This window comes from Antedon mediterranea, chromosome 2 (assembly GCF_964355755.1).
Source record: "Antedon mediterranea chromosome 2, ecAntMedi1.1, whole genome shotgun sequence".
Classification (NCBI taxonomy): Eukaryota; Metazoa; Echinodermata; class Crinoidea; order Comatulida; family Antedonidae; genus Antedon; species Antedon mediterranea.
This window is the reverse complement of record NC_092671.1, coordinates 19,392,100-19,412,927: the sequence shown is the minus strand read 5'-3', so window position 1 is coordinate 19,412,927 and position 20,828 is coordinate 19,392,100. Positions and strand designations below refer to the sequence as shown.

Sequence of the window (20,828 nt, the reverse complement as noted above, 5' to 3'; positions counted from 1 at the left end):
TATAGAAAAGATTGTGATTTTCGTGGCGAAGGGAGTGTTCATGGCTATCAGGACAGAGTTTTCATCAAAACCTTACCATGTTGATGACAATCTGGAACTCCTTTGGATTTCTTTAAAAGTAGGACATCTAAATGTATTGATTGGTACATTATATAGGCCTCCACATGCTAAGAAAGATTGTTGGAATCGCTTCCATAATTCTATTTCTAATTTGCAACAGGAGTTCTATAAATTTGATTGCATACTGTTAACTGGAGATGTTAATGTCTACTGGTGCGATACATCTCATCCTGACTTCACTGCACTATCTGACATCACTGAACCTATGGACTTTACCCAACTGATTGATACAATTACACGACCTTCAAATGATCATCAATCTGGAACTATTATTGACTTCTTATTTACATGCTCGACGCCAGAAAAGATATCACCTAAAATTTCGGATAATCCAGTCGATAGTGATCACTATGCAATCGTTTTTCAAGTTTCTACAAGGTCTGTTCAACCAAAGTCGACGACACGAAGTTTCTTGCAACGCTCTAAAACTGATTTTGGTCATTTAAATAATTTGATCCATCTTAGAGAGATGCTAACAAGTCTCTAGAAAGATTCATGGACTTGCTCGATGCTGCTGTTAGAGACAGCATTCCTCGTATATCAAGAAAAGCACGCAAACATACAGACCCTTGGATTACACAAGATATAAAAAAAATTGATTAAAAAGAAAAGAATACTTTTCAAGAAAGCTAAGTTAACTAAATGCATTTCAGACTGGGAAATATATAAGAAATTGAGAAATCGTGTAAAAGGTCTTGTAAGAAAGAGTTATGGAACTTATTAATGGACAATTTTTTTTGCTCAGACAATAATCGTAAACGTTTTTGGGTATTTGTTAAATCCAAAAAATCGACCTGTGTAAACTCGCAAACATTTAATGTTAATAATGAGATCTTAGAAATTCCACATGATATTGCCAATGCTTTTAATTCTTACTTTTGCTCTGTTTCCTCCTAATCTCCTTCCGTTTACACCTCCTGCTTGCAATATCCAATCTCCATCCTTTCCTCCATTGGATAACATTTACTTTACTCCTAAAGATGTTGCTGATGCCCTCTCTACATTCTCGTTTACTTCACCTGGTCTTGATAACTTTTCACCTTGGATGGCTTCTTCAGGCTATTTCTCTGCCTATTTCTTATCCTCTGTATACTATTTTCTCACAATCTCTTAACTCTGGAACTCTTCCCCTCCAGTGGAAACACGCAGAAGTTGTTCCAATCTGGTGATGCATCCACTTTGTCAAACTATCGCCCAGTTCACCTTACTTCAATCATCTGCAAGTGTCTTGAGAAAATTGTAAAAAAGACCATCTCCTCACATTTATCAGAGTTTTTACTATTGTACCCAGAAACGGGATGGTTTTGTGAAAGGTAAATCTTGTGCTACTCTTTTAACTAATATTTCTCATAGCTGGTCCTCAATTCTTGACAAGCCACAACCTCCCATCATCGATGCTGTATTTTTGGACATGTCAAAGGCCTTTGATAAACTTCCTCATGAAACTCGCTTAACAATATAACATTTGCGGACCCTTATGGCATTGGATTTCATCCTTTTTAACCCACAGAACCCAAAGTGTTCGTTTTGCCGGTAATGTTTCCTTGAAAGGTTTAGTTTTAGGTCCTCTTTTATTCAACTTATTTGTCAATGATATCAACTCTACTCTGAACTCTACTTCTGTACTCTGCAGATGATCTTCTCATTTATAGACCCATTCATTCAGATACCGACTCTACAATTCTTAAATCTGATCTTCATTCCATTCACCAGTGGGCATCTGCAAATTCTATGTCATTTAACTTGTTAGGGGGTCAAGCTTAAAGTATCTTACTTAGTTGACCTCCTTTCACACTTCTATGTTTTTTTTTAAAGTACAAGTATCTCTATATATTCTTTTTAATTAGATTGATTACTTTACTGTTTATTACTATGATACCTGTTATCATTGTTTCACTTTACTTGTACTATTTTTGAAGTGTGAAAAATTGAATAAAAGAAAGAAAAGAAAGAAAAGAACTCAAAGAAGACAAAAGGGATGCATGTTACTCGGAAGAAAATTTACATTCCTCACACTTATTTCTATAATGGTCAACCTCTTCTTACTGTCTCCACACACAACAACTCTCGACAACAAATTATCCTGGAATAAACATATAAATAATGTTGTTTCTAAGGCAAACAGAATGTCTGGGCTTATTTTGAGTGTTGCTAATAATGCTTTAAAACCTGCTTTACTGTCTCTTTTTAAATCTTTAATTTTACCCATTCTTGACTATAATATGGACTTCCTGTTTGGTTGCATCAAACCAAGTCCCAGTCAATCCGCATAAAGCGCATCCAACGAAATTTTACAAGAAATGTCCCTTGAAAACCGTCGCAACAAAATCCGTTTTCACTTTATTTTTAAATGTCTTTATGGCTTTACTGACTGCTCTTCTGTCATCCAGAATCTCAGTATCAATCCTAGACATACTGAAGACCTCACTTTTAATCATCTCTTTTCTCGAACTCTGGCCCTTCGTAATTCTCCTATAAACCGCTTCCCAAGGTTTGGTTTCAGTTACCTTCTTCATTACGCCAATTAGCTGTTACTGAATCTTTTCTTCATCTTTTATCATCTATTGACTCTTTCCTTCATGATAATTATCTTTAATTCTTTTCTTTTTTATTTTTTTTGGGTATATTTAATTCAATTTTGTTGTATATCATATTTGTTCTTTTTTTTCTGTATACTCACAGCTTTATACTTTATTTGTTTATTAAATTATATATTTATTTTAGTTAAGATCATGGGACTGCTGACTCTTGTAGTTACATTAATCGTATTACTTTAGCAGTCCCTGACCAATTTCATCTTTGCACATTATATATTATGTTTTGTTGGTCAAATAAATAAATGAAATGACCCAAGCGTTCACAACAGAACCCGGAATTCACGTCCACCGAAAATTTGAAACTAATTAAGAGCAGCTCGGCCATTATTAGGCCTGCCTATATTCTTTGATTCGACAGCCAAATAAAGGTTCATATTCTCTGAAATAAATTGTTCGACTGCATCCCAAAATGGTGGTCTCAGGGAACTGCCCACAACAATCTAATCACCGTAAATTTGAGATTCAGTCGTAATTGAAATTTTCTGTAAGATATCTAGAATGACATTAAATAAAAACCAATTCTTTATGGAAACAGAATAGAAGACGTGGAAATAAATTGGGCGAAATGCCCAATACAATTTATAGAGATGTTCCATTACTAGAACTAGACAAGACTCTTTATTTAGGCCTAACATATTTTAGCATGGAACTAGGATCTGTCATTTTTTTGCACTCTAAATTAACATAATTGCTGCAAATATTTACTGGTGTTCCAAAATAATGTTTACAATGTTTCAAACCTTTATCAGAAATATATAAACTAAGAGGAAATCAAAAGAAAAATGCTAATCATGGTGAGAGAGACATTCAAATGACTGATTAATTAGGCCTATACTTTCTTCTTCAAAATGAAAGCGCATTTAAATGTGTGGCTGGTTAAAATTAATTCCAAAACAATGATGTAGATGTCTAATTTTATATGTTCTAGTATTATTGATTCAGATAGCATTCCACTCCACGTTCATGATCGACTAGAGGGTTTTTAGGGAGGCGTTTATTCGTGGAGGCGTTTATTTTAGATGGTAGTGTGTATCTGGTAACATGTATAATCAAATAAACACCCCTTAGATATGACAAAAATGCAACAAAACAAACAAGAACATAAACAAAGTTAGAGTTTACCGACCGACCGACCGACCGACCAAACGACCGACATAGTGACATGTAGAGTCGCATTGCACGCACGCGACTAAAAAGTGATAAAATACAATACAATTGTGTCAAAATGCTTGGTAAATTGTACATCATCATTGTCAATGAATTCTAAACTATAAGTTAAATTAAACAAAAATCGGTCTACAAACATTGGATTGCCAAGATACTGCGAATACTTTTAGAAAATAGGCCTATCGAACGCAATACTATCACACTACTAAAACAAACTGATTACAAATGAGTATTTTTGTTTATCAGTGGAAACGTATAAGCTCCTCCGTCTACACTATCAAACTTGTTTGACAAAAATGTGGGATGTGCCCCAATATGGTAGTGAAATGACATCATCATGTCCATATGGGCACATCACATTTTTTTTGTCACATACAGTTTGATAGTGTAGACAGAGCTATATAGGCTACAACAAATGATTACTACCAACATATGCCTACTCTCATGGTACCTCACTTCACACCACCGTTACTTCTCGCTTTCATTTACACACGACGTCCTCACGACGACGACGGCGAATACCCCACACACGTCGTGACGTCACACTTCGTCTTTCTTGTTGTGGGTGGTTTGAACCCCGGTGAGCGTGGTTGTTGTTCATGAACAGAGGATGTGCTGGAAAGTTGAGGTATTTAACACATTTTGTCGAATTCTAGGCAGCATTTTATAGTTATTAATTTACTTTAGTACCCAATTATCAATTTCTGTTAATTTCATTGTGAAGCTGTTTTTCTAGACACCAATTCTTTGTCTTGTCTTTTGTTGTTGTGTAGGCTAAACTATGATTGGTTATAAGCTATACAGACGGTACTACTGACGGCCGTACCGAGTATACAGTCAGACACCGAAAATTATATGGTCGATTCGTCCCGTTTATTTTGTATTATTATTAAAGTATCTGATATTAATTTCTAATATTAATCATTATTCTTACTTTCTTTTTCAAAGCAGCAATAATAGCAAAGCAGCCCATGAGACGTAAAACTTTTAGCCAAAAAATAATGAAAGCTCAACAGCACGCATAATATCTAAAAACATCCACTACTTTAAAGAAACTCAATATTAAATATGGCAAGTCCACTGTGGAAGGTAATGTGATGTCAATTATTTAATTAAAAATAGCCAAATTAGAAAAGTATACTATCTATGACTATTAGGTGTTATTAATGTAGAGGAAAAGACAATTGTTGTTACCTTTATTGCACAGAGTATAGAACTGTACTTACCACTGCCAACAGTGTCTTTCTACAAGATATAGTATTTCAAAGTACAGTATTTTTTTCCAATTAATAAACTTATAGCTGTTAGTGTTATGTTGTTTTTGTTTTATTTAGAAACAACCTTTATCAAATGCATATGGCAGTCGAAATCATTCTATGTCTGGACCACTTCAACGCTCAACCAGTTATCCATCACATAATGGGTTGGTAACCCTTTCTTTTAAAACATTACTGCTCTGTTATTTGTGGTTTTGAGATAATAAGATAAGATTTAAATAAGATTTATAAAGTGCACATATCCACAAAGTGCTCAAGGCGCTTTGATAGTACTTTATAAATTTCAAAAACTACTGTATGCCTCAGAAACAAGCAGTTATATTTGAATAACTGATAATTCAGTTTGATACTCATAAATTTGACACTTTAAAAAATTGTGAAACTTTCCGTATTTCAAATTACAGTACTTTTTAATAAAAAAGAAACATTGAATAATAATCCAATTCAATAAAAAGATACAATTAACATTCTGTAAATCTTCAATTGACAGGGTTCAAAGAGAGACAGGACAGGTGGAAAAGCTTCTGGTAAGTATGCATTCCTTTTGTTATTTATTTAATAATATTTGTATATTTGAGAGAAAGGTTTTTATGTACTGTATATTCATTTTTTAGACAGGTAGCCCTAATTTATTTATATAACTATTTATATTTCAATGTTTAGAGGCTGAACTTGATTAGTTTTAACTATTTTTTAGCCCTTCCCTTGATATAATAATTATTATTTGTATGTTACAATGTTTATAATTTATATTCATGGGTAAAATAAAATGAAAAAAAAAATGAATACAGTACATACGTTATATTTAAAATTAGTTCCATGTGCTACCTCTAATCCTGTAATCTGGGGCAAGACACTGTTACTGTACTCAGATTTTAATACCATGTTTGTTTGGATAAAATGATCTGACTGAAGCCACTATGTACGGTTACATAATACATTATTTTTTAATTCTATTATCTTTAGTCATCATATGGCTTCCTTCAATGTTGTGATCGAGATGGACGACTATTTTTCCATTATAGTGAATATTCGGACAATGTTGAAGAGTTAACATTAGGAGGTAGGTAGTAAATAAATTGTATGTGTCCGCAAAATGAATATATAAATGCTGGGATACCTTAAAACTTAAAAAATTGATGTAATTGACATATTTTACTATGGATCTCGTTGTATTTTGTTATTTAGATAATAACACAAACCACAATATACGAATACAACAATTGCATTATATCGATGGGAACTAGCTAAGTTGTATACATGTTTCTCTAGTACCCAACACAAACAACCCAACTAGAACAAGATATTCGCAGTAGTAATCTGATAATAAATCTGTTACAAATGATCTGGCATTATGCATTTACCAATTCACCATTCCCTCCTCGGTGGATTCCTAGCCAGGTGTCGACCAACAGGTCCTGGGATGCAAATCAATAGCTTCCTATTGGTTACAGTACTGTCAACAAATCACAACATCTGCAGTATGCTTGAAATATAATATATTCAAGATGATAATTTTGTTGCAGATGTTAAAATATTCAAAGCGATTTTTTTTTTTTTGTAGATGCTGTAGAATTTGAAACATCAGTTGACAGAAGAACAGGTAAACCTGTAGCTTGTAAAATTATTAAGCTAAAAAATGGCAGCATATCCACCGAGATACTGAGTGACGACAAAGTTACTGGATTCATTGTTAGTGAGGCTAAGATGTCAAAATCAAGAAATGTAAGTCAAACACCAATCCATCCAAATATTATACAATGAATGAATGTTTATGAGTACAAATAATTTCATGATGTGAAAATCGAATATTTCATATTTCACCAAACAAAATTATTTGTTCCATTGTACGAAAAAACACACAACTCTCTCAATTTATAGAGGAAGCACACTACAGGTTGATCAAACATGATTAGTTAACAAAAGCCTTGTGTCGCACATGTGGGATGTTGCAAACTGCGTAATCAAAATAATCGTGGAAAACGAAATTGCATTCTCGAGTTTAATATTGCACTCTTGATGACACAAGAGTTCAATAGAATATTTATATAATGTCAATCCAAACATCATCACAATCCTCCAATCAAATGACAATAATCTTATATTAAAAGCTTATAGATTATAGCTTTATAGATTATTAAAATACAAGTGAAGTACTTTCCTGTTTCCATAATTATTTAGTTAAAACTTATATTTTTTTCTATTTTTTCCTCATTAGGGTGGCCTTAACGGCGAAAGTGGTCAAGTTACCTATGAAATGAATGGAGTATGTATAATTTATTAACTTATAACTTATACCCAATTCACATGTACAGCACAATGCAACTAAATGTAACCAATTGTTACATGGATATCCTAAGATAAGGCCTACTTAGTATTTTGTGATAATTGTGATGGTTGATAACACCTTTTGTTGGCCTATAAGTAATCCAGTAAACCCCCAACAAAACAAATATTAATAGTTGTTCTACTATAGTCCATTTTGAAAATTATGGTATTTCTAGAATATATGGTGATTCGTGTAAATTGTTTGTGCTTAAAATAAACACCGGGAAATCTACTAACATTTAAGCGCATGTGTGTGAGGTTACAAACTTGTTCAGAGATTTTACATGAAAATGCTTTCACAGTTTGGTACCAATGTAACATTTTGTGTGAAACATGTGTGAATTGGGTCTATGCAATGCATTTGTGTCCAATAAGCTACTTAACTGAATAAGGGTTAAGAAACAACTGTACAAATATTTTTTCTATTTTTATCTTATATTTTTAGGAATGTTTTTTCTTGAATTATATGATTCATGATGTTCAAACTAAGGACACAAAGTTAAAGAAAGAAGATAAAGTTTTGTTTAACATTGCCACAGACAAAAGGTTTGTTTCAAGTAAAACCATATTTTTTGAAATTTAAAATGTTTAATTCACTATTGACTAGATTCAAGCTAGACTGAAGAAGTTGTTGGCAACTTACAGCTTATTAATAGTGCAATTAAGATGATCAGTGTTGATCTAGAACAGGTGGCCAGTATGCATTGTTTAGCATTTTCTACAATATTATCATTGCTATTAAGTGCTCTATGATAATATTTTTGTTGCCTTCACAATAAATTCATCTGCTTCTTAAAATTCTATTTTTTCAAACAATAATCACTAATATAATATCTGCCAAATATGTTACTTTTTCTCTTTAGAGATGGCAGTGTTCGTGCCCGTAACATGACTCTACTAGAATCCTTTGTTGCACCTCGTTACCAGGGCATTGTTTGTTCTATGAAAGAATCTTTTGGTTTTCTAGAGAGAGCAGATGTTGTTAAAGAAGTTAGTAGATACCTTATTGATTCTTATTTAAACCTTTGATTTTGTTTTTGTATATCTTATCAAGAGCCAATTGTATGAGTTTAGTTTCTATTTTGCACAGTGCAATCAATTTAACTAACATGAAAATTTCACTTTTTTCTTAGTAGCTAAAACTTTAATATTATGCAAAATAGGTTGCCTGTACATTAAAACAAAGGAAGCAAATTACTATGTAACTAATATTTTGCCCATAAAATCCTAATTTTGTTTAGGCAATGGCCACAACATTAACTAATTGATGTTGTATAGTATTGAATTTATTTAGAAAGTTTTAGGATTTTTAATATCCATAAAATGTATTCTTTATTATATTTATTGCGTTTCTCTCAGATTTTTTTCCATTATAGTGAATTTGAAGGAGATATAAATGAGCTAGTTCTAGGAGATGATGTTGATTATGATATTACAGTTCGAAATGTAAGTGGCATATATTAATTTCAGTTTTGATTGACATTTAATTGTTTGAAATATTAAACAGATATATTTGAATGCACAAAGTTGTTTATTTTTAGGATAAAGAAGTAGCCATCAATATTAAAAAGCTTCCACCTGGCACTGTAGTGTTTGAAGAAATTTCAGATGAATCTTATATTGGTAACATTTCAAAAGTTATACCACGATTCAGCAATCGACGTCAGACTGAACCATTTCCAGGAAAACTCATATTTGAAACTCCTGATGGAGGGTAAGAAGAATTTGTATTCATTAGCAAAGTTATACCTACATACTTCCTTTTTAAGGAATCGCATGTGTTGGCTTTTGAATAATGTATAGCCTTATAATCCAAAAGTAGTTTCAATAAACTTTTAATTTCTTTGTTAATGTTTCTTGGTTATTTCATTCCTCTGTCAAAGCTAAAACACTTTGTAAGTTAAATACTGTACTTATATTTACTACAGTAGTTTGTCTATAAATAAGAAGTAAGTATTTGTTAGTCTCTCCACAAAATGTATTGCAGTTAAGGTGGAATTGAGCCAATCACCAAAAGCAGGCTTTAGATTAGCCTCTTTAGTTTTGTAATGAGTGTATGAGTAAATAAAAAATGTAGACATTTTCAAGCCCACTTTCAATTTTCAATTTTTATATTATAGTTTTTTTAATTTTCAAAAGTTCAGTTAGTTATTCTGTAGATAGATGATTTTCTGAATTATCACTTTTACATTTTACTAGGAAAAGAGAGCTTTCTTATGGAGAGAAAGATGTATTTGGTAGTTACACATTGAATGAGGATGACACTGTAGAGTTTCAGATTGCCACAGATAAACGAGATCTACTACAGCGTGCAACTAGTATCAAACTGATGATTGACACTTTTGAAGCTGTCAAAGAAGAAAGAGAAATGGTTTGTTGTTTTGGGCAGTGTTGACGCAGCAAAAAATTTACCAATAAATATCTCACACATTCACACAGCCACTGTTACAACCAACCACTCATCATAACTGGGCCCTCTGGGAGACCAGTCTTTTGACTGAAGAGGTCACCCAGTATAAATAAAATAAATAAATCATTAATTTAGCATAAATTTCCCTAAAAGTTCTTCATCAATTAATTCATTCTTGATTTAGTCTTTTAAAATCACCTACTTAAAACACAAAAATTGCAAAATATGCCAGAAAAAGACAAGGAAGCAAAACTGCTGTAGCTCTCTAGCTGGATTTCCACCTTAACAGCCTGAACAAAAACTTAATTTGTATATGGTACATTTAAGATAAAGATAAACTAAAGAAAGGCTTATACTGGAAATAGAAAAGTGTTGTGCAATAAATGTAAAGTATTGTGATGTATTTTTCTTCAATTTATGATTGTTTCTCCAGGGTATAGTTGCAGCTATAAAAGAAGGCTTTGGATTCATCAAATGTGTCAACCGTGAACCAAGAATGTTCTTCCACTTCAGTGAACTACTTGAATCGGTAGTGTTTTTAGTTTGAAAATATTTTATGGTATACTATCTCTTAGATGCCCTTAGGCTGGCCTGTTGTGTTGTTTTTCTATGGGTTTCCAATTCTGAATTTGTTTTAATACTGTAGTATTTGGGATGTACTGAAAGAAATAATTTTGGAACCAATGGTGTAATACGTGGTCTGAATGCCTCTGGTTTACAGCCACTGAAAAGTCTACTGACTGAATATTTAACTTTATTGAGCAGATGTTAAATTTACGTTGTCATAACTTCGCTGAGGGTCTTTCCAAAATGAAATATGATATTATATCGAGATTCAACTTTTCTTTCTTTTTAGGGTGACCTTCATATATCTGATGAAGTAGAATTCACAGTTATTCCAGTAAGTTGAATATGCTTCACGTTTTATAGTTGGTAACTTACTATAGTATTGATATATTAAACAAATAATGTGACTGGCTCATATCACAGCATATAAGGGTCTGTTTCTAATTCAAATGAAAGCATAGTTTTAATACAATATTTTGAAAGAATTCTATTTTATTGGTTCCTCATAAACCATAATAGAGAACAGATCTTAAAAACATTTTTCAAAAACTTAAAAAATTAGCAGTCAATGTTTAAAGTATATTCATCTTGTTATATTATTTGTTAATGCTTTTAGGACCCAAATTCACCTAAGCGTCAGATTGCTGTACGTATCAAGCTTCTTCCAAAGGGATCTGTATGTTTTGAGATCATTCAACCGGAACGTGTACAAGGCACTGTAGAAAAAGTGCCAGCAAACTTGGTAAAGATATATTTTATTTCTGTTTAAATCGGTTTTAGATGTTTAACTATAGATACAGCTATAATTTGAACCATGTCCTTCAACCCTGTCAATATTTGAGAAATTATACAAGGGAAGATTCAGCCATGCAATTTAACCATTAGCATGATCCTTGCCTATTAGCCGGGGCTCACAGAAAATCCTCCTTCCCAGAGGAGGTTGGAGTCTGTGATCAAGGAACATCACTTGCCTTGCCTTTACTAGACATTGTGCTGTTCTTGATATTTAAACAAATTTATATCAACAAAGCTAGGTTTATCAATGTCATGACTTAGGCATTACAGTGCAAAAAAGGTTTGGATCAGTCTTATTGTATGGCTATTAATATTTAAAGTTATGTATTTTAAATTTACAGTGGGGTAAAAGTCCAGGTAAAAACTCAAAAGATAAAGAACTTGACCGTGGATTGATAAGTTACCAATTGAATGGCAAGAAACAAACCGTTAATTATCATGCTAAAGATACAGATATACGTACACCACCCAACATTGGTGATGAGGTATGTACAATTGTACAATTATAAATAAACACAAACACCAATTTTATTTTATGAGTTTACTGAAGAAAATATTTTATGAAGCTCAGCCTCTCCTCATTCCTGAATACAAGATGTAAACTTTAATTCACTGCTTCCATTAAAAAAAAAAATCTGTGCTCGAAACAGAGTAGAACAGGTTGTGCATTTAACCAGCCTCATATTGCACAATATTGTTTTTAAAAGGCGTCATAGGCAATAGAAGCAAAAAATAGAACTGAACAGCATTAAAAAACTAACCAACTAACTAACCAACCTGTGTTACAATACTGATTCATGTATTTTTTAATCATATGTTATTACATTTTAACTAATAAAATGTGTTTTTAGGTTGAGTTTAATCTTGCTGAGATCAAGAAAGACAACACACAAACAGCTGTAAACGTGGTTGTAATGAATCGTGCTGAGGAGACCATCAAGTATGGCTACTTGTCAGTGTTAAAAGATAGCTTTGGATTTATAGAAACAGAACAACATGATAGGGAGGTCTTCTTTAGATACAGGTAATATTTTGTTTAAAAAACAAATTTTACTCTTTAGATGTATAATAGAGTGGAGAAGTCGTATGTATAAGACCTGCAGGTAATTTTTTCTACAGTAATTTTTTTAGGGCTTCTTGCTATTTGTTTGAATGTATATGACTTCTGAAATAAACAAAGTTAATAATGCACTGTTAGGTCGATATAAGCCAAACCAAAGCACTACAATTTCTGTGATTTATTATTGAAATAATGTGATGAAAGAAAGCAAGCATACAAATATGCAATGTATTTTTCTTTCATTCACTGAAAGCAGATATAAAATTGTTATAATAAGGTCCCAATGGTACCAAAGTTGTTCCTAGTGTACCATATTTCCCACATATTATTTAAATATTAATAATATATTAATAATGATTATTTGACCCTTTATGTAATCTGGTTTTAGTTACAAAACTATTGCTATTAATGCTATCAAATTCAGGTCACTTTTTTCAAAAAGTTTCTTAATTTGTTATGGTTACTAGATTATTACAGTTGTTTATTATAATTTTCCTTGCTAGTGAGGTTTGTGGCGAAGTAAATGAATTTGAGCTAGGAGACGAAGTGTCATTTGTAGTTGTACGTCGTAGCAACCGTGTTCATGCCGAGAACATTAAGAAGCTTAACAAAGGTACTCTACCAGGAGAAATTGTGCGGACAGACGTAGAACTAGGTCAAGTAGTACGACCTCTACGCAATATTGATCCACAACAAGAAGAGTACGAAGGCCTGGTTCAGGTGATACACGAGGGTAGGTTCAGGTCTACTTTGTTTTACCATTTTTTCATTAAGGTTTATTTTGTTTTTGTAAACGGTTTTTGCAAACTGTTTTTTGGGTGAACCTTTTATAATTCTACTGTAACTTTAATTGAATGAATTTGTGAATGTCAGTTTTTGTTTAAATGTGTACCATGCATATCATTACCATATAATGTGCTAATATCTGATTTACACATACACAAATCTTAAAAAATATGTTGTAACAAATCGTTACCTTTGTACCTTTCCCTTTTCTGGGTTACATCGATGACAAATTTTGTAATATTTACAGACCTCTCAAGAGAAGATTACATAGATGTAGTTTTGTGTTTAGATTACATTGTGACAACGCTTAACTATGTAATTTAGTTTTAGTTATCCGTAATGCGCCTTAAAATTGGTTGATAAGGCGCAATATAAATTGTATGTATGTATGAGTGAAAGTATTTTAATTCTGTAAAATTATTGTAACAATTTGTTGGTGTAAGTCAATTCAGAATAATAATAATATAACACACTTCTACAAGGCCATGGTTAACTTAAATAGTACACAATTTGTTGGTGTAAGTCAATTCAGAATAATAATAATATAACACACTTCTACAAGGCCATGGTTAACTTAAATAGTACACAATTTGTTGGTGTAAGTCAATTCAGAATAATAATAATATAACACACTTCTACAAGGCCATGGTTAACTTAAATAGTACACAATTTGTTGGTGTAAGTCAATTCAGAATAATAATAATATAACACACTTCTACAAGGCCATGGTTAACTTAAATAGTACACAATTTGTTGGTGTAAGTCAATTCAGAATAATAATAATATAACACACTTCTACAAGGCCATGGTTAACTTAAATAGTACACAATTTGTTGGTGTAAGTCAATTCAGAATAATAATAATATAACACACTTCTACAAGGCCATGGTTAACTTAAAGATGTATTGTCCCCCAAAATCATGAAAAATAAAGATTTTTAAAATCGGACTTTGAATAGGCCATTTTGCAGTTTTAATGAAGTTGTTCACATCCATAAGAAAAAAAACGGGGGAAAAAAATTATTTCACCTATAAAAAGACAAAATAAACAGTTAAATTACTCAAAAACTCATTGTCTTCCAGACAATTTGACCATTTTTTGCTTTAAATTACATTTTTCTCAGGTAAATAAATTTTTTTCAGACCCAATTTTTTGTGAGAGTAAATAACTATTATGTGACATTAAAATAACATATTCAACAAAAAAATTTTAAAAAAATATTTTTTTAGGGGGACAATATATCTTTAAATAGTACACAATTTGTTGGTGTAAGTCAATTCAGAATAATAATAATATAACACACTTCTACAAGGCCATGGTTAACTTAAATAGTACACAATTTGTTTAAAAAAACAAAGAGAAAATATATATATACAGTATATATAAAACATTATGACGTTATCCAAATTCCTTCACTTGCACTGATGAGGCTAGTGTTGCCCGAAAGCTCTGCTAACTTTTCTGGCTGTTTTACTTTATCGTTTTGATTTAGCTTTTCGCTTTTTTTTTTGTATCTCCATTGAGATCCAGCCACTGATACCCACAGCATTGTCATTTTTTCAGTAATTTGCCTTTGGATTTATATATAAAACATTAATTAAAAAATAAAATTACACCAACAATTTGTGGCATAGACTAAAAATTAGGAACTCTGGTGAATGTAGACTAGGTATTACTACGTATGATTTAAACATTGAACCCTTTTTCTACTTTCTGTAGATGAGACCGAAGGAGATGTTTACCCATACTGCATCACTAGCCTGACAGACAAACATGAGTTTCTGCAAGCTGGTGATAAGATCCGATTCCAGATTGGTGTCTCAAAGACAGATGACAGAGAATGGGCTTGCAACATCACTGCGCTTAGGAAGTTTATTCGCAGTAAAGTGGACTCACTCAAAGGACAGGTGTGTATTTTGTTTTAAGTAATGACATGATTAATAGATATTGTTCTCGTTATCTATTCTCATATGCATATTCTTGCATCTTTGTATAAAAGAAATACTGACAATAAAAATCTGATATTTTTCTTCTCTATTTCACAAAACATGACTTACCCAGGTTAATGTAATAGTGCAGGACTAGATGATCTAGGACGCCTCATACTTATGTCCTGTGCCCCTTGAGTTGAAAAAATCTATTTCAATATGGTCAAGATAAATCCGAAATAAAATAAAGAAAAAACACTTTCTTGTCCTGTTAGACCTTATATTTGGTAAACATACAGATAAAACGATAACTTGACGTATAAGAATGAACACATACATAAATAGCAAATATTATTGTATAACAGAATAAAACTATAATAAATAGAATATAAAATAAATAATTTGAAATAAAGTGGACTTTTAGTGATTTGAAAAAGAAAATAAAGGAAATGACATTGTTTTTTTTTAAAGTACCATTTAGGTTGTTTCATAATTGGGGACCTGAGACCTGAGAAATAAGCAGAGCTGCATAATCAAATTTAAATTAGAAAAAATATAAATTTAAATTACAAGTATTGCTACATAAATATATTATGTGACATGTCAATATTTGAAAGGAAGCAAATGCATGCAGGATAACAAAGACAAGTTAAATGTACACAGGAACATAACAGAAAAACATTAAGATTATATAAAAAAAAACATCAGATTAATATGGAAGATAAATTTTACCCAAATCATGCAGCAAAATGATGAGACCATATAATATAATTTTCCTGTCCTAATACAAAAACTCTGTATAAACATTGATGTTACTTATATTATAACATTCAACATACTGTAACCCAGAATTTACATTGAATTAGTTTTAGTCATTTTGCTTGTCTTTTTCAGTATGGATTTATTGACTATGAGATGGAAGAAGGCAAGAAGTTGTTTTTCCACATGAGTGAGGTTCAGGATGGGATAGACCTACAAGTTGGAGATGAGGTTGAGTTTGTGATGATACGTAATCAACAGAATGGACGATATAGTGCTGTCAACGTTCGCAGACTAAGGTAAACACTTGCTTAAGTTCTGACACTGTATAAAGTTAAAATAGATTTTTTTAAATCTTAAAACCCTGTTGGAATAAACTGAGGTATATGTATATTTTTGTACTATATGTCGTAAGGTTGTTAAACAGGTTCTCCCAGTCCTTAAACTTGTACCCAACACAAGGATATAACCCTGTTGACACAATGCGATGGACCACCAAACTGTGACTTGTGATTGGTCAACTCGCTTGCATTGTACCTATGTTACATTGTGTCCGAGTGTGAACCAAGCTTAATTATCTTTGTATTATTATATTATTAGATACTTCAGGTGTACTGTGTTTAAATAATATGTATGTATTCAATACTTTATTTTTACTACATATTTTTGATTGTTCTTTTCAGTAGTCGCCAGAGACCTGAACATCTGGTGCATAAATTAAAAACAAACTTATCGCTGGAGGACAATGGCCCTCGATTTATTGTCACCAGGCAACCACGTGGCCCAGACGGTACTAAAGGTTTTGAGATGCAGCGCAATCTGTAGTTAACTGCGACCACTGCTTGTTATCCAGATAGTTAAGAACAACAACAAAAAATGATGATAATGTAACGCATGAATTAGAAGATATTCCTTTTGAAGTATATAAAAACAGCAATAAAAATTATTTGTTAAGTGTAAAGGGTGCTAGGTACTATAGAAGGGACAATGATGAATTTTAATGCAAACTTCCAATATTTTTAAAAATGTTCACTTGTCCAAAAAAAAATTATTTTAAAATATAAACAATTAGTAAGTATTTAAGTTTTCTTAAGTCTCCACTTCACATTATAGCTTCTTTCAAAGTATTTTATCCCTGTAGTCTAAACATTATCACAACACATGGTTTCCTCACATTTTAAACTTGCTTAATTCCAGATATATATTCAAATTCATGTTTTTTCCTAACAAAACATATATAATATTTCTAATTATCCATATAGCACAAACATTTGGGCACTTAATATTCAATAGTAGTTTTAAAAAATGTTTATGTTTGAATTTTGTATCTAAATATTGTAACAATCTTACTAAACTGTTTATATTTCAGTATCAATATTGTTTTGTTTTAATGTTACTGCTATCCTTATTACTGGATTGAACCCACTATAATCCCATGTTTGGTTATAACCCAATCTTTCTAATTTATGCTTGATTTTGGATGCCATGTGTTACAAACAAAGGTAGACTTTAGCTAAAGAATTTATTGTTAAACTCTGAAATGAGATTCCTTGACATCTATTAATTAGTAAAAGCCAAGTCTTTAGTACAATAGTATATAAAACAGATCAACTCAGGTACTGTAGCATACTATCATAATATGTTTTATATTATTTTTTATAACTTGTTTCATTTAATGTTACTAAAATAAGGACAACATAATTATGTCAAACGGAACACTAATATATATATATGTAATAATATATTGAGGTTGAAATTATCAGACCGTTAGGATAGAGTGCTCAATACCAAGGTAGAGCATAAATAAATAAATAAAATAACAGCAGAAAACTTGGTTACTTCATTGTTTTAATCACTACAAATTTGTTTCGTACGACCAGCATGTAGCTTGCATAATTCAGTACGAAACAAATTTGTGATTAAAACAATGAAGTAACCAAGTTTTCTGCTGTTATTTTATTTATTTATATAATAATATATATTTATTCTTATTTTGCCTAAAACTGTTTCGCAATCATAGTACATGATTTACAAGTGATCATTTTCACTGACAATAAATTTCAAAGGTGCAATTATTTTATGTTGGATTAAATTAGTCCTCTTTGTAGGCTGAATTATGCAAGCATTTCAATTGTCTAGTCCTTTAGATAAACTATTATTAAACTATATTATTTTTAACACAAATCATGTTTGTACTATAAATATGGTTAATTTGCATATGAACAAGAGTAACTTAATTAATTATTATTAATGTAAAAAAAATATATTCATGTCTACATTATGTTTTTTTATGTCTACTTGCATGTACCTAAAAGAAAGATAAGAAAAAGGAAGATAAATAAAGCAACAAGTCACATATTATATTTCGTATTTTGTTATTTTCCAACAGCTTACCGATTCTAGAAGCCACGGCCCTCTCCAAACTTCTACAGTGTTAAGAGATGGATAATTTGTCGCAATTTCTTGTACAGTGGCAGATCCAAATAAAATTCTTCCAGCTTTCTTCTTCCCTGACACTTGAGTGTAATACAAATTTGTTTAAAAAATAACTTTTTTCAGGAGAATTGAATATACAGTAATTTTTTATACAAAATGATGTAAAACTGTAGGCCTATACTGAGTACATAACAATTGACCGATCAATAATCATTACTGTTCTACGATTTATACTTGTTTAAATAAGTATATGATGTAATAAATAAATAATTTCACCATTATTGCTTCAACATATTCAATATAACATTCACTTGTATTAACTTTATTGATTAGTGCTACAAAAATATTCTTTTTATGCGATCATTATTTTGCCATAATTTTACCATTCAGTTTGGGTTTTCATTCCAACATGTCATTTTGTTACTTTTATAACAAATATTTCCTTAATGGAAGAAAGTAAACCACATATTTGTATATAGGGCCTAAGCGAAAATTATTTTATTGAATCATATACATAATAATATAATCTATCAAAATTGTTATAAAAGATGAAATGATGATAATGAAATTAAGTTCCTATACAATGTTAAATAATAAATTAAAAAACAGAAATATATACTGTAAATGTATTGATCTGAGTATATTGATCCAAATTTAAATGTGAAATACCAATTGAAATGGTGCTTAAATTACATTTATTATCTAACTCTCACCATGCTCTCCAGTAACATAAATGAAATCAACAATGGTATAGTTATTTTTCTAATTAAACTCATCGATATCTGATTTAAGTTGTAATCAGGGCGGATCCAGGGGTGCGCTTGTGGTGCACACTCCTCTTGACTGCTAACATAAAACGAATTGTTAATATCTATATTTTACAGATTATTAATATTATATGTGTTTGAAGTTCTGGATCTGCATAATGCTGCCGTTATAGATTCACAAGAGTAACTGTAGGCATATCTTTGACTAATCATCAGGTTATAGGTCAAAAATAAAAAAATTAATTGAGTATGTCCCATAGAGATAAATACAAAATAATATAAATGAAAATGTCTTTAAAAGGTTTAAAAAAAAAACCAAATTTTACAATCAAAGTTTTCAAGTCAAATTACCACATCTTTTGTTTGTGTGAAAAACTAAGATACTGAATTGCTCATCAAAGATACGTTCTTCCATTGTAGGTCATCCGTCGTCTATACTCCTAATTTTTATTTTATTCATAAAAAATCCTAGTTACCAAAACAAACATTTTGAAAAACTGACAATTGACGACAATCTCTGGTAAAACGAATCATGAATGAAGATTGCGTTGCAATAATAAACAAGAAATATTTCTTACAAAAAACGCTGCTCGCTTATTGAAAAATATTTTTTATTTCAAATGTTTTTGAATGTGTCATTTTATTGTCACATAATAGTTATTTTACCTGAAAAAAATGTAATTTAAAGCAACAAATACTTTAATTGTCTGTCAGACAATGGTTTTTGGGTTTCTTTTCTTTTTTTATACGTGAATAAATATTATTTTTTTGTTACAGAAGTGAATACTCGATTTCTGTCACTTATTATTGCTAAGGTCAAATCTGGGGGTCACTTCATCACCCTAGATATTTCTATTGTGAAGTATCCTATTACTAACACAAACTTTAATGGACTGTTTCGATAATAATTCAATGAATATCTGACAGTGAATATACCAGAAATGCTTAGGGATTTGTAATTTTAGCATGACATGTCCTAATAGACTCTTTCCCAGACGTTTTTTTGGGTCTACTGTAGCAGCTGGAATCAATAAATCATAGTGGAGTTTCCATTTTCACAAAACTGTCTGTCCTATATTATGGAACGCCGTTTACGCAACATTTCGATGATATGAATTTTATGACGCGATATGTGAATGAAATGCATCGATATGAATTGAATGGCGTGATATATGAATGAAATGTTTTGAATTGAATGCTTTGAATTGAATGTTTTGAATGAAATGTTTTGAATGAAATGTTTTGAATTGAATGTTTTGAATAAAATGTTTTGAATGAAATGTTTTGAATGAAATGTTTTGAATTAAATGTTTTGAATGAAATGTTTGAATTGAATTGAAAAGTCAAACTATTGGCGGCGTATGTCATTCCCGCTCGCGATTTTTTGTCAACCTCTTAATAGGCCTAAGCATGGGTACCCTCATCTCCTTTCAACGCTGTCATCAATATGAATCCTTTACAGAGAGACTCCCTAACAGACCTGAAACATTGGAATACATATTTCCGAACCCAGGTATGTTAGGATTCTCTGTAAAGGCAGCGTGGAAGAAAGGAGATGAGGGTACCCAGGCTTAGGCCTAAGAGGTTGAGAAAATAATCGCGAGCGAGAATGACATACGCCACCAATAGTTTGACTTTTCAATTCAATTCAAACATTTCATTCAAAACATTTCATTCAAAACATTTCATTCAAAACATTTCATTCAAAACATTTCATTCAAAACATTTCATTCAAAACATTTCATTCAAAATATTCAATTCAAAGCATTCAATTCAAAACATTTCATTCATATATCGCACCATTTAATTCATATCGATGCATTTCATTCAC

At 31.3% G+C, this 20,828-nt stretch overlaps 1 protein-coding gene across 3 annotated transcripts; it reads left to right on the top strand.

The window, feature by feature from the left end:
- Positions 1-4,449: 4,449 nt before the first annotated feature.
- LOC140040684 (cold shock domain-containing protein E1-like) lies at positions 4,450-18,434 on the top strand. 3 transcript variants are annotated; one of them, XM_072086790.1, is made up of 21 exons: positions 4,450-4,512; positions 4,833-4,973; positions 5,219-5,307; positions 5,652-5,688; positions 6,128-6,224; positions 6,726-6,886; positions 7,380-7,427; positions 7,935-8,035; positions 8,353-8,479; positions 8,849-8,935; positions 9,031-9,203; positions 9,689-9,860; positions 10,333-10,428; positions 10,756-10,800; positions 11,083-11,208; positions 11,603-11,746; positions 12,113-12,285; positions 12,825-13,054; positions 14,827-15,014; positions 15,930-16,093; positions 16,478-18,433. In XM_072086790.1, exons 2-21 carry the CDS (start codon positions 4,953-4,955, stop codon positions 16,617-16,619), a joined length of 2,421 nt encoding a protein of 806 aa, XP_071942891.1. In that variant the 5' UTR covers positions 4,450-4,512; positions 4,833-4,952; the 3' UTR covers positions 16,620-18,433. The 3 variants fall into 3 exon arrangements, with proteins under 3 accessions (XP_071942891.1, XP_071942892.1, XP_071942890.1); XM_072086791.1 differs by having other exon boundaries at positions 4,453-4,512; positions 4,836-4,973; positions 16,481-18,434; XM_072086789.1 differs by having other exon boundaries at positions 4,453-4,512; positions 4,836-4,973.
- The last annotated feature ends 2,394 nt before the right edge of the window (positions 18,435-20,828 follow it).

Excerpts from the sequence above, each read along its gene's own strand:
- LOC140040684 (XM_072086790.1), top strand. The coding sequence starts at position 4,953 with ATGGCAAGTCCACTGTGGAAG. Across the intron at positions 10,429-10,755 it reads TCAGTGAACTACTTGAATCG|GGTGACCTTCATATATCTGA; the intron begins GTAGTGTTTTTA and ends CTTTCTTTTTAG. Across the intron at positions 13,055-14,826 it reads GGTTCAGGTGATACACGAGG|ATGAGACCGAAGGAGATGTT; the intron begins GTAGGTTCAGGT and ends TACTTTCTGTAG.